Source organism: Ovis aries, chromosome 25, assembly GCF_016772045.2.
Source record: "Ovis aries strain OAR_USU_Benz2616 breed Rambouillet chromosome 25, ARS-UI_Ramb_v3.0, whole genome shotgun sequence".
NCBI classification, from domain to species: domain Eukaryota; kingdom Metazoa; phylum Chordata; class Mammalia; order Artiodactyla; family Bovidae; genus Ovis; species Ovis aries.
Window position 1 is genome coordinate 40,637,339 of NC_056078.1, and position 14,551 is coordinate 40,651,889.

Consider the following 14,551-nt stretch of genomic DNA (forward strand, 5'->3'; position numbering starts at 1 on the left):
AATTTCCTTTACAGATTGCTTTTTGCTGATGCATAGGAAAACTGATATTTGAGTGTTGGTCTTGTGCCCTGTAACTTTGCTTAGTTTATTAGTTCCAGTAGAGCGTGTGTGTGTGTGTGTATGTGTATGTTCTATGGGATTTTCTATATATAGAATCGTGTCATCTGTAAACAGTTTCTCTTGTTTTCCAATTCAGATGGCTTTTTTTTTTTTTTTTTTTGGTGTGCCTAATTGCTCTGGCTGGGACTTCCAGTATCATGTAGAATAACAGGGTGAAGGCAAGGACACTGTTCTTCAGGGAAAGCTTTCTATTTTTCACCGATGACTATAATATTAGCTGTAGGTTTTTCACAAACGTTGTTTATGTTTAGAAACGGCCTTGAATTTTGTCAAGTGCTTTTTCCACAGCAATTGAGATTATGTGTCCCCTCTCCACTTTGTTCAGTTAATGGGGTTTGTTACATTGATTTCCTCATTTTCATACAGTGAAAACTTTTATATTTAGAATTAGCCGGTTGGACTCATTTTAGACGATCCCAGTTTTGTTTGCAATATCTAAAGTATTGTAGTTAGGAGCCAGTTAAATACATGCCTTCCGCAGGTCTGATCAGGGTGCTGACCTTAGCCATGTCAACATCATAGTGCTTTTTCACTGCATGTTTAATCTAGCTGTTGGCCTTGACATCCACAATGAATACCAGTGTGTTGTCTGTTTCCTTCGGGGCTGACTCAGCGGGGAGGGGGAGCTTGATGATGGCATAGCGGTCAAACCTGTTTCTGTTCCGGGTACTCTTTTAAGGATATTCGGCTGCCTCTTGAGTCACAGTGTTTTGGGCTGTCAGACGTGTGCGATGTCCGGGTCTCCCTTTTTTGTGGCTGTGGATGCCTTTGAACACTGCTTTGTTGGCTTTCCAAACCCTTTACTGTAGCTTTGGCTTTGAGAGGGCAGCAGCTTCGGTGGAGAACCTTTGGCGCCATCTTCATTCATAAAAAAGGTTTCAGATTGATTCCTTATGTTGATCCATCCTTGCATTCCTGGGATAAATCCTACATGATCATGACGTATGTATGATGTATATGCTGCTGCTAAGTCGCTTCAGTCGTGTCTGACTCTGTGCGACCCCATAGACGGCAGCCCACCAGGCCCCCCCATCCCTGGGATTCTCCAGGCGAGAATACTGGAGTGGGTTGCCATTTCCTTCTCCAATGCATGAAGGTGAAAAGTGAAAGTGAAGTCGCTCAGTCATGTCTGACTCCTAGCAACCCCATGGACTGCAGCCCACCAGGCTCCTCCGTCCATGGGATTTTCCAGGCAAGAGTACTGGAGTGGGGTGCCATCGCCTTCTCCATGACGTATATACTTATGTGCCATTGGATATGGTTTCTGAATACTTTCGTGTCTTTGTTACTAAGGGGTATTTTTTAAAATTGAGGAATAATTGACTTATAGTGCCGTGTTAGTTCCTGGTATACAGCAAAGTGGTTCAGTTACACATATGCCTTTTCATTATGGTTTATTATAGGATAATGAATATAGGTCCGTGTTATACAGTAGGGCCTTGTTTATCCATCCTATATGCTCAATCACACATGGTAATCCGAAACTCCTGGTCCTTCCCTCCCCTGCTTCCCTCTCCCTTGGCAACCACAGGTCTGCTCTGAGTCTTGTCTGGCAGGTCTGTGCGATTGACATGTTTTAGATTCCACGTCTGAGTGATGTGATCTGGTGCTTGTCTCCTGATTTACTCCGCTTGCTACGGTGATTGCAAGGTTCATCCCTGTTGCTGCGAGCTGCGGTATTTCATTCTTCTGTGTGGCTGAGTGATGTTCCATTGTATGCCCACAGCTTCTTTATCCGTTCATCTGTCAGTGCACATTGAGGTTGTCTCCATGTCCTGGCTATTCTGTTATGCTGCTCTGAACATAGGGATCCAGGTATCATTTTGGACTAGAGATTTGTCTGGAGACATGCCCGAGAGACAGATTTCTGGACCATATGGTACCTCTAGTTTTTTTTTTTCAGTAACTTCCACACTGTTTTCTATAATGTCTATAGCAATTCATAATCCCATTAACAGGGTAAGATGGTTTCCTTTTCCCAACATACTCTCCAACATTTATTATTTGTAGACTTTTAAATGATGGCAGTTCTGACTCATATTACAGGATATTGAATATCATTTATATATATATATATCTCATATAGTTTGGTTGCCACGCTGTGTCTGACTTTTTTGCACCCCATGGACTGTAGCCCACCAGGTTTCTCTGTCCATGGGATTTTCCTGGTGATAAGACTAGAGTGGGTTTTCATTTCCTTCTGCAGGGGATCTTCCTGACCCAGGGACTGAACCTGTCTCCTGCATGGCAGCTGATTTTCACTGCACGGCACTGAGCCACCTGGGAAGCGCAGGTACACACAGACACACACACGGGATATTGGCGTGTCATCTTGCCTTTGCCTGGCTTTGGTGTAAGGATAATACTAACCTCATAGGTGTTCGGGCTTCCCTGGTGGCTCAGCAGTAAACAATCTGCCTGCAATGCCAGAGACGCAGCATGACTATATAAATGCTCCCAATATGTCAGCCAAAGACCACACTAAGATTCATCACCCCACTCTCACATGACCTGAACTCTACTCACCTACCTGGTATTGTTCCGAATAGTCTGGAACTTGTTTTCACATCTTTCCCTGCCGCCCCATCCCTATTTTGATGTTCCATTTAGAATGCAAATAGACACTGGGAAGGGCCTGCCATGACCACAGGGCCATGGGCTTATTCACTCCTTGCCCAGATTCTCAGAACCGTGGAGAGACAGACTCAGCACAACACAGACACTAAGTTCAGCTGACAGTTATGTTCCAGATTTGCCAGCTATGTAAGCTGGTGGACTCAGGTCTGGAATCCAGTTGTTGATTACGGATACTATGATTACTATCAATCATATGAATACTATGATTATTAGTATTCTGTCTTGTTATATCCTTTGACTAAATTATTAGAAACAAAACCATAATCAACAAAACCTCCCTTTGTTAAAAACTACTTATATATAAAAAAAGGTATATAAATTATGTTGGTACATCAGTTTTAAGCCTTAGAACCTCTTCCCTGAGAACAGCCACTGATAATGTTTCATAGAATAAAACACAAAAGAATCCAAGAATCAAATTTGGGCTGCTCAATATAATCCAAAGATACGTTATTTATGTGTTTGTTTCAAAAATTTTAGAAACCCAATTATAGTTTTATCATGTACTGAAAGAGGCAAACATATCAAATACAAAAACACAGAAATGAAACATAAGCTTTGGAAAAGGTAGTCTTTTTAATAACTGTTTTATCACCAGGTTAAGTCATGCAGTTACAAAGTAGTTAGAAATTTCTAAAAGGATATTATTGTTAAAAAAAAAAAAAGAAAAGCTCATTCTTACATAAATACTCTCTAGTACTTCATTGGGGCACTACTGTTCAAAGGCCCTGGCCAAACAACTCCCAACAAAACAGAACCCCGAGTTGCTTCCAGCCCACTAGGGACGAAGCCGTGCGCAAAGATGAGGCCTCTAAACGAGGACACCAAGCCAGGGCGAGTTGGGGCCATTGGCAATGCTGCCAGCCAGACTCCGAAGAGGGAGCCCACGTGGTTTTTTCTGGGATACTCTACTTGAATTATCGTTCAATTAGTCAATGCAACAGATCTTCAAAAGAGAACAATTGATTAACATGATAAGGAGGTCACTACATTCTTTGGACTATATATCATAATTGTGGTTAGCAAATTCCGACAGCCTTAACAAAAATAGCCTCCATCATTTGCAGGTATGAAGATAACTTAATTCTCTACTGGGCTTTTTATTTTTGCTGGATGACAGTATGCAATTGACAAGCTATAAATGATACTGTTTTATGTTATAAAAATACTAGCTTTTTTTCATTTATTACGTTTATAGGCATTCACTGCTTGAGTCAAGGTTAGGCTCATTAAACGATTAAAGGCAATTTTCTTACAGCAGCATGTACTTTTTCTAAAAGAATAAAATACATAAAGAGAGACAGTTTTGTTTTTTTTGTTGTTGTTGTTTGTAACCTATAAAATCGAGTTATTTTGCTGATGTAAAATACCAGTAACTCACTTGAGAACCATGCTGCCTCCTGAAAATGCCATATACCTGCTTCTTACATGTGTCAAAGCACCTGACAGACGTGTTCAGAGCTGAAGTGGCGAGTGACTGACTGGTCTTGGCCGAGAGGGGCTTTCCTAGGGCCATAGCTGACTGTGCTGGAAGCAGCCATGGAGGGAGGCAGCACAGGCAGACGGAGAACCCTTATTTAAAGGCAAAATGCCCAAACGACTCTCTGGAGTAGCTGATTTCTACGATCACCTATTAGCTTATATATGATCCCCTAACCTTAATTTCTTTTTCTTAAAGGGCTGATTTGGATTGACTTGCTGCGAATGGTGTCCGTTACCTATTACGTCATGAGAGAGAGATTTCTGTGGTTATATGTAAACTTGTGATAGGTCTGCAGATGAAGAGGTGAAAGGGCAGTGAGGATGTCAGCCACAGCCTGGTCTATGTGAAGGTCACACCAGCTTCATTGTACACCTTGAAGACTTTCTCGATGGCGTTGACGTAGGCGGCCGTTCTCAGGTCCAGTCCCAGGTTATACTTCATGGCTGTGCGCATGATTTGCTGAGATGAAGGAGAAAAGGCAGTGATTATCACCCCGACTCAAGCAGCCAATCCGTGAACACACAGGGTGGATGTGAGCCTGGTACAGCTTGCCCGGGTGCCACTTTAGGGCTGGATTTGTATAGCCAAAGAGAAACTGCATAGGCGGAAGAACAGCTTCTAGGTGGGAAGGATTAATTCTCTGGAATTGATACAGACTATTGTTTAGGCAACAAGAAGGTGCTACTCTACTCTTCAAGATTTAAGATGTGAGCTATCTCTAGGCCCCTTAGACATCTAGTAATCTGAAGCAAGTATGATATACACTAATAATGTAAATGAACTAAGGATGGGTGATGGAAATGTTCTGGAGTTAGTGGCGATGGCTACACAGCTTTGTGAATAAACTTAAAGGCTGTTTTGTTATATATTTTAAAAGGGTAAATTTACGGTATGCTAGTTATCTAAAAAAATTAACAGCAAACACCATGATCAGTATCTGCCCTGCTATTTCAACTTAATGCCAAGTGGATAGAATCTGAGAAAACTGGACTCTGCTCGCTTCGGCAGCACGTATACTAAAACTGGAACGATACAGAGAAGATTAGCATGGGCCCTGCGCAAGGGTGACACGCAAATTCGTGAAGCCTTCCATATTTTTCCTTTGACGAAGGAGGCAAGAATATACAATGGAGAAAAGACAATCTCTTTAACAAGTGGTGCTGGGAAAACTGGTCAACCACTTGTAAAAGAATGAAACTAGAACACTTTCTAACACCATACACAAAAATAAACTCAAAATGGATTAAAGATCTAAACATAAGACCAGAAACTATAAAACTCCTAGAGGAGAACATAGGCAAAACACTCTCTGACATAAATCACAGCAGGATCCTCTATGGACCCACCTCCCAGAATATTGGAAATAAAAGCAAAAATAAACAAATGGGACCTAATTAAAATTAAAAGCTTCTGCACAACAAAGGAAACTCTAAGCAAGGTGAAAAGACAGCCTTCAGAATGGGAGAAAATAGCAAATGAAGCAACTGACAAAGAATCTCAAAAATATACAAGCAACTCCTGCAGCTCAATTCCAGAAAAATAAACGACGCAATCAAAAAATGGGCCAAAGAACTAAATAGACATTTCTCCAAAGAAGACATACGGATGGCTAACAAACACATGAAAAGATGCTCAACATCACTCATTATCAGAGGAATGCAAATCAAAACCACAATGAGGTATTATTTCACACCAGTCAGAATGGCTGCGATCCAAAAGTCTACAAGCAATAAATGCTGGAGAGGGTGTGGAGAAAAGGGAACACTCTTACACTGTTGGTGGGAATGCAAACTAGTACAGCCATTATGGAGAACGGTGTGGAGATTCCTTAAAAAACTGGAAATAGAACTGCCTTATGCCCCAGCAATCCCACTGCTGGACATGCACACCAAGAGACACGTGTACCCCAATGTTCATCGCAGCACTGTTTATAATAGCCAGGACATGGAAGCAACCTAGATGTCCATCAGCAGACGAATGGATAAGAAAGCTGTGGTACATATACACAATGGAATATTACTCAGCCATTAAAAAGAATACATTTGAATCAGTTCTAATGAGGTGGATGAAACTGGAGCCTATTATACAGAGTGAAGTAAGCCAGAAAGAAAAACACCAATACAGTATACTAACGCATATATATGGAATTTAGAAAGATGGTAATGATAACCCTGTATGCAAGACAGCAAAAGAGACACAGATGTATAGAACAGTCTTTTGGACTCTGCGGGAGAGGGCGAGGGTGGGATGATTTGGGAGAATGGCATCGAAACATGTATAATATCATATGTGAACTGGATCGCCAGTCCAGGTTCGATGCAGGATACAGGATGCTTGGGGCTGGTGTACTCAGATGATCCAGAGGGATGGTGTGGGGAGGGAGGTGGGAGGGGGGTTCAGGATGGGGAACACGTGTACACCCGTGGTGAATTCATGCTAATGTATGGCAAAACCAATACAATATTGTAAAGTAATTAGTCTCCAATTAAAATAAATATATATTAAAAATAATAAAAAAAAGAAAGAAAACTGGACTACAAACTGTGCTTGAAAGGCTTTGCAATAATGATCAAGTTGTCAAGAAAACTTTCATATAGACCAAATTCTATGCAGTAAGGTAGCTTCCTGTAGCTGTAACAGAGTAATGTGCACTGAGCTGCAATCCAGTTTGGCTGACTAAGCTAAACATCACTCCTCCTAACCTGGCATTATTTATTTCAAAGTCTGGAAAACATATTGAGGACCCTAGAAACAACGCTCATCATATAAGAATGAAAAAGCACACGTTCTGGAACATTTAAGCAGACTGGTATTTCCTGTCACTGCTCACACAGTCGGGCAGCTGAGGTGCCGCAGCTGAGCTGCACTTCATGCAGCCAGCAGAAACACCGACGGCATCTGTGTACGTACCCTGGCAGAGCGCTCCATGGTGTAAGCTAGACCAGAATGCACGATGTCTTTCTCAGAGGCACCCTGTTAGGAAAAAGAATAGTTTAACCAAAACCATACAAAGACATGCTTCACCTGTCAGAGCGCAAAGGATTCTTAAGTCAATATACAGCGAGATAGAATTGTTTTCTTTCAGGCAAGATATACTTAATTTAAAACACTTGTATAACATTTGTATCAATTAAGAAACATGGGTTAAACCTTATTCCAAACTTGTTCTACCAAATTAGGAAACACTTGCTTTACCAGTGGAATACTGCTCTGCCTTTCACTCACGCACCCATTCATTCAAATATTGTATATATACTATGTGCTAGGAACTCTTCTAGGTACTGGGGACGCAGCAGAAAACAACAATGAAACTTCTTTCTTCTCATAGTTTAGATTCTAGCAGAGGAAACGGCATACACAGTTAAAAACCAGGCCCCTAAGATCACCAAAATTTTGAATTCAGACTGAGAATGGCTCAGGGCCCGAGGGCTTCCACTGTTAACAGGGCAGAGTGATGGCAGGCCTCAGCAGAAGGGCCGGCGAGTGAAGCTGGGAGAAATCCAGGAGGATGCAGCGCCCTGGGAGCTAAGACGCCTTTCCACGGGGGGTGATCACCTGTGAGCAGTGAAGCAGCTGAGGACTGGACAACGACAACGTGGCAAATGACAGCTTGGCGATGTTGCCAAAGCGGTTACCTGGACAAGAAGAGCTTTGGTGGCGAGCTGGGCAGAATAGGAGGCATGGATACAGAACTGAGAACAGAGCACGTGCGCCTCTTACGGAGGTATGCTGGTTAGCAGAGGCCCCTACTTTTGGCACCGGGAACGGGTTTTGGGGAAGACAATCTTCCCATGGACTGGGGAGGAAGGACGGTTCTGGGGTGACTCAAGCACATTTACTGTGCACTTTATTTCTGTTATCACACTGTGGTATATAATGAAGTATACAGCTCACCATCATTTCCCACTCGCTGACAGCGTTCTGATATGAGCTGCAAGCAACTGATTTACTGCGGTCTCTGTGCAGGCAGATCTGCTGATGACCTGTATCTGCGGCTGCTCCACAGTGCTAGCGCCACTGCTTCAGCGCCACCTCACATCATCAGGCACTAAATGCTGTGGGGCATGTGCCAGTCACAGTAGGGTTTGCGAGGCGGAGCTCAGGTGTACTGCCAGCAATGGGCAGTGGCTGTAACTACAGATGAGGCTTCACTTATTTGCCTGCTGCTCACCTCCCGCTGTGCAGCTGGTTCCTAATAGGCCACAGATGGTACCCAGGGGCTGGAGGCCCTTGTTATATAGGAAATAAAAATGATAAGACCTGGAAGGGCAAGTGTGATTGAAAGATTTATATTTTCTTAAGAAAGCATTTGTTACATTGATAGCAAAGACTGAAGAGGGAAAACTGATGGTGCAAAAGAGGCAAAGTTTTGCCAGAAGTTGAAAGCAGGTCATCTGGTTGCCCAGAACAAGGTGCGGGCTGAGATGGAAGCACAAAGCGTTGCTCTGTAACAGAAACAGGGCACAGACACCAGAAGCTGTGTAGAGGTGCAGGTTCCCTGATGCTTCACTCTTCTGTGAACAGATCCCAGGACATGAACTGGAGTGCAGGGGAGGGGAAAGGGAGAAAATATGATAGAATCACCAGGAAAGTGAGAAGATGAGTGGAACAGGGAAAGTAGCTCAATTGCTGGGGAACTGAGAGCCTACTTGAAGTGAGAGTTTGAAGAGTCACTGGGGCCTCCTGCTACAGGGAAGGAGCGGAGGCGGCAGAGCACGGCATTCCATCAGGTTCTGGTGTTAACAAGAACCTGTGATGAAGCAAAACAAGACCAGGGAGTGACTGCAATGATGGCGAACGGAATTTAAGTGAAGACAGGGGTAACGAGGGACAGTGAAAAGACGATCAGGTTAATGATACAGGTCCTGGCAGGGCCAGATCACGGCTGGGGAGGGGGAGCCTAGAGGAAAGGAGCTGGGGGCAAAAACTTGTTTTTCAGCTAAAACTTATTACAAAACTCCTGTAATAAATAGGTCAATAAGAGGCGAGAAACAGCCTTAAAATTGAAAATTGGAAGCACTGAAAGCATCTGAAAGTTGCAAGGCCGATACACTGGCTGCTATGTGGCAGGCCATGTGCTGCGACATGGGGCGAGCTGCTGCAGCAGTGGGGGCTGGGAACGCACGTGACTCCCCTGGGATGGAAGGACAGATGACATGCTGGCACACAGAGGGAACTTCCAGGGAACAGAGATGTGATGATACTCGAGCAGGGCGTGGGTCTGGGTATTCCAGAAGGAGGGACCAAAACTAAGGGATACATAGTTGTGGAGAACAGGAAGGTTCTTTGAAGAGAACAGTTAGTATCCAGAGTGGAAAAAACATTGTCTCGTTCAAAACAAAGCCCTTAACATTTCCCCATGTGGTAACAGTCTTAAATTATTTTCTATGATGGACTATCTCATAAGATATATAATTTAGCCATTTTCTGGCCCTCCCCCACCACCAGAATGTTAAATCAAACCTAATTTTGAAAATGACTACACACACAGTTCAGTGACATCATGCACAGAATCATTCCTCTCCTTTAGAACTGTTTTTGTAGGATTAATTCCCAGAAGGGATGTTATTATAGTGTCAAAGAGCAGGAACACTTTAATAACATTTTTGCACTGTCATCAGAATAAAGGTACAACTGCTTCACCACAGACATGGTGAGTATAAGATCCATTGTTTATGCTAGTTTAATACATTAAAGGATCCTTATTTTAATTTGTATTTCTTTAACAGTGAGGTTAAACATTTCTTCTAAGCCTATTTCCTGTGATTTTTTTTCATGATGTCTGCCATTTACTGGCAAGGAGATTCTCTTTATGATGTGTATCAGTATATTCTATTGAGAGCTAATTAACATAAAACATCTGTTCTCATCTGTTTTCTTAATGCGTCCATGTTGCAATTTCCATCTTTATGTAAGTCAATCTAATGTTTACTTTTCAGTTCTATTTCTCTAAAGCTTGAGAGTCAGAGTACACACTAATTCTTCATAATCGTGTTAGAATCACTCGTTGAGTCATCTATATTGTGAAAGTATCAAAAGCAGTAGAACCATGAATTATTTCACACTGAGATACTCCATTTTTAGAACAGAATAAAAAGGGAAGTCATGTAATCGTCATGCTGATCACCACCCCTCAAGCCCATTTAACCTGCCTGGCCTCATCTAAAGAAGAGAGCAGGCCGTGTATGGAAAATACTGTCACGAGCACACTCACCGATATCCTGTCTTGGAACTCTGCTGTGGGTACAATGGGAATAGTTCCACCATGTTTTCCAAATTTCCTTTCCAAACTCTCTTGAACAGACACTATAAAAAGCCGAGAAATGAAGATAAAATTTTGCTAGTAGGAGAAAACAAATAAAATACAACCAAAAGTAATCCCAAACTATATTCACAATCCTAAACTGAGTAGTTTTAGAAACCTTCAACGCTAATGACATAAAAGGGTTACTCATTTTAAAACTGAGCTAAAAAGAATAAAGCACTTTGCCAAATTCCTATGTAAGTGTGAATTTAGGTCACCGATCTGTTTCCATAACACCCATTACCAGGGTTTTCCTTGGCTCTGTTAAAAAGAAAAAGGAACAGGAATTGATGGAAAACTTCACCCAGATTCTCAGTGGGCTCAGTAAAGCTCAGCTGGAGGTCTTGGTCTTATTTTAGCTTGAGGAAAATACTAGTGTTAACTCTGAAGCCTACTCTAGTCAAAGACAAACAGCATTCTTATCAGAAGATGCAAAAAAATTCCTGACACTAGATAGGTATCTACCAAGAGCAACCTGAGAAAGAAATGGATGAGTATCAATACGGTTTAAAACGATACTCTTTATATACTACTAACTTACAGATTATGTTCTGGGAACACTTGCAGAATAAACACTGGAATATAAATACATTCTGGAGAGTTCATATGTTGAATACCTCTAAAGGAATTGTATAGTTTTGGTCTAAGACTCATGAGACAGAATGGTTTCCTATTCTGAGATTAAACAAGAAGGGAGGGAGGAAGGTTCCAGAGGGAGGGGACTTACGTATACCTATGGCTGATTCATGTTGATGTATGGCAGAGACCAACACAATACTGTAAAGCAATTATCCTCCAGTTTAAAAAAAAAATTAAAAAACTAAAAGAAAAAAACATCTAATTATGTAACTATTATTTACTTAATACCACTGTATCATTATTGGTCAACAGAAAGATAACAGAATTCTATATCACCAAAACTACCACTTAATAGAAAAACCTGTAATTACTTTTTAAAACCCAGATGCATATCAGAATTATCTTGGAATTTTTGGGGGGCAAAAAAAAAAAAAAAAAAAAAAAAGAGTCCTTTTATTAAACACAAGCTTTCCCCAACCTTTTAGATGGTCCAAAAGATTACTCTTAGAGAATACAATAATCAGAACTCACTAAGCAAGTGGTAGTTAGAATCCCTTTCATATTTGAAGGTCAAACGACCATAGCTGACGTGATTCAGATTCTTCAGCCACTCAAAGTAGGACACTGTCACTCCCCCAGCATTCAAGTAGAGGTCCTAGAGACAAAGAAACGAGATGATGGCTTTAGTAAAAGCTTACCGTGAACACAAGAGCTCAGTGTGAAAGCAGATTAAATTTCAGACTTCCCATATATATCTTAGACAGGGGCAGAAATTTTGTCCTTAAGAAATGCACTTTAACTGAAATGTTTAAAGTGCCTGCAGCAAAAGGAATTCTTCAAAATGCATCGCAAGTCAACACGAACTTCTAATGGCCTTTTGCTACAGACCCCATGCTTAACCACTGAAAAACTTAAGCACGTGTTACTCACATTACCTTTCTGAGTGAAAGGAGCGAGGAACATTTGCAAGCTACAGTAGTATTTCTAGCACATTTAACATTTATATAACTGGATTTAAGAAGTCTAAATACATACTCAAGAAAGAGCCTGAAGTTGAAAGAAAATGTTCAGGTCCAAGTGAACTATCTCTTTTTTTTTGGACAGGCTTATTATATTAACCACACTTCCACTTTATTTTCTTGAAAGCAAAATAAAGATGAAACATTCACTAAGGCTTGGGAACCTAACAATCCTCTCCCCACAATTCCTTGCAAAAACACCAGTATGACTCTGAGCACATATAAAACCTGGCAAACATAGTTTACTTACTGGGATAACCATGATGTTCCGCTCTAGGAAAATCTTATCAGCTTCTGGAGTTGTTGGTCCGTTGGCACCTTCAGCAATGATCTGCAAGAAAGTTAGAAACAGAGAAATCCTGATTGATAACACTGTGAAATCCCCTCCAGCTGAGCCTCAGAGATATGTGTGCATGGGAGAGGGCTGTGAGAGAGACAAAAAACTCCCCTTTAAACTGCATGCTGGGGAACTATATGTGCATTACACCCCAGTAAAGCTATTTTTTTTTTTAAAGAAGAAGCCCACTGGAGCCTTTCTGCGACCTTCAGTCCCATCAGTAAGGCTGGGCCCGCCAGCATGTCACCTTGGCTTTCACTCTGGGCGCGTTGGACCTGGTCAGCTGCTTCTCGCTGGCGGCAGGGATCAGTATGTCACAATCGACCTCCAAGATGCTCCCTTCATAGATCTTTGCTTTGGGGAAGCCCAGGATTGTTCCATGTTGCTATGATTGATTAAAAATCAGAATTAATGGCTGCAACAGAGTTTAAATGTTTACGTTCAGTGCCTATAACATGAAGCCTCATAAGCAAACAAAGCGAAAAGACAACACACAGAAGAGAGAAAATATTTGCAAATGGAGAGACCCACAAGGGATTAATCTCCAAAATATACTCATGCAGCTCATTAAAAAAGCAAACAAAAGAATGAATGGAAGACCTAAACAGATATTTCTCCAAAGAAGACGTACAGATGGCCAAGAGGCACATGAAAAGATGCTCAGCATCACTAGTTATTAGAAAAATGCAAATCAAAACTACAGTGAAGGGCTTCCCTGGTGGTTCAGAGGTTAAGAATTCACCTTGCAATGCAGGGGACACCAGTTTGATCCCTGATCCGGGAACAATCCCCATGCCTTGGGGCAACTAAGTCTGTGCACTTGAACTACTGAGCCTGCGCCCCAGAGCCCAGGAGTGGCAACGGCTGAGGCTCTCGTGCCCTGCAGCCTGTGCTGCAGCAAGAGAAACTACTGCAATCAGGAGTCCCCGCGTGGCAACTGGAGAGTAGCCTCCGCTCACCGCAACTAAAGCACAGCGATGAAAATGCAGCACAGCCAATAAATACATAAAATATTAAAAACAAAACAGCTGTAAATGAGGTACCACCTTACGCTGGTCAGAATGGCCATCAACAAGAAATCTGCAAACAGTAAATGCTGGAGAGGTTGTGGAGAAAAGGGGACCCACCTCTACTGTTGGCGGGAATGTAAATGGGCATAGCCAATGTGAAGCATAGCATGGAGGTGCCTACAAATAGAGCTACAGTATGATTCAGCAATCCCACTCCTGGGCATGTATCTGGAGAAAACTATAATTCAAAAAGATATATGTAAGCAGCCAGGGCATAGAAGCAACATAAATGTCCACTGACAGAGGAACGGGCAGAGAAGAGACGGGACATATACACAGTGGGGTATCACTCAGCCAGAAAAAGGCACGAAGCAATGCCGCTGGCAGTGACGCGAATGGGCCTAGAGACTGTCCTCCTGGGTCAGGAACGTCAGACAGAGAAAGACAAACGCGTGACATTGCTTGCATGTGCAGTCTAAACAGGGGCATAACGAACCTGTCTACAGAGTCACAGGTGCAGAAAGTCAACTTATGGTTACCCAGGGGGAAAGCGGGGGAGGGATAAACCGAGAGATTGGGACTGACAGACTGCTACATACAGAGACAGATAACCAGTAAGAACCTACTGTATGGCCCAGGGAACTCTACTCAATACCCTGTAAATGACCTACCTGGGCTAGAACCCAAAAAGTAGATATATGTGTAACTGATTCACTTCACTGTACAGCAGAAACTAATGCAACATTGTAAATCAACTACACCCCAATAAAAATTAATCTAAAAAAAGCAACAGAAACAGATTTCAATAATGCTTATTTCAACTTTATAACACCCAGGTGGTCAAACTCCTCAGATATTAGAATAACATACCAATTTGAAGTCTTCCAGTTCCTTTGGGTCAATACCATCTGGATTCCATATGCTGCCATCAGACTCACCAACAGCAACACATTTAGCACCAAAACGATGTAAATATCTCATAGAGTGCAGGCCCACATTACCAAATCCCTGTGAACAACAGTTGTGCATGAGACAAAAATCGAAGTCCTAGCACAGATGGTT

General features: G+C 42.1%; 1 protein-coding gene and 1 non-coding gene across 3 annotated transcripts in view; one reads left to right on the top strand and one right to left on the bottom strand.

Annotated features, from left to right (window-relative positions):
• Window positions 1–3,314: 3,314 nt before the first annotated feature.
• GLUD1 (glutamate dehydrogenase 1) overlaps window positions 3,315–14,551 on the bottom strand; it is a 39,042-nt gene continuing 27,805 nt past the window's right edge. Inside the window, exons 6-12 of one of the 2 annotated variants that reach the window (XM_060406339.1) lie at window positions 14,360–14,497; window positions 12,727–12,864; window positions 12,393–12,473; window positions 11,655–11,778; window positions 10,455–10,546; window positions 7,151–7,213; window positions 3,315–4,699 (exon numbers count right to left, since the gene is read on the bottom strand). In XM_060406339.1, the coding sequence (XP_060262322.1) occupies window positions 4,580–4,699; window positions 7,151–7,213; window positions 10,455–10,546; window positions 11,655–11,778; window positions 12,393–12,473; window positions 12,727–12,864; window positions 14,360–14,497 (756 nt within the window). In that variant the 3' untranslated portion in view covers window positions 3,315–4,579. 2 annotated transcript variants of the gene reach the window in all.
• Window positions 5,233–5,339, top strand: LOC114110886 (U6 spliceosomal RNA). The gene has a single exon (XR_003587056.1). It is a non-coding gene; the product is annotated as a U6 spliceosomal RNA (small nuclear RNA).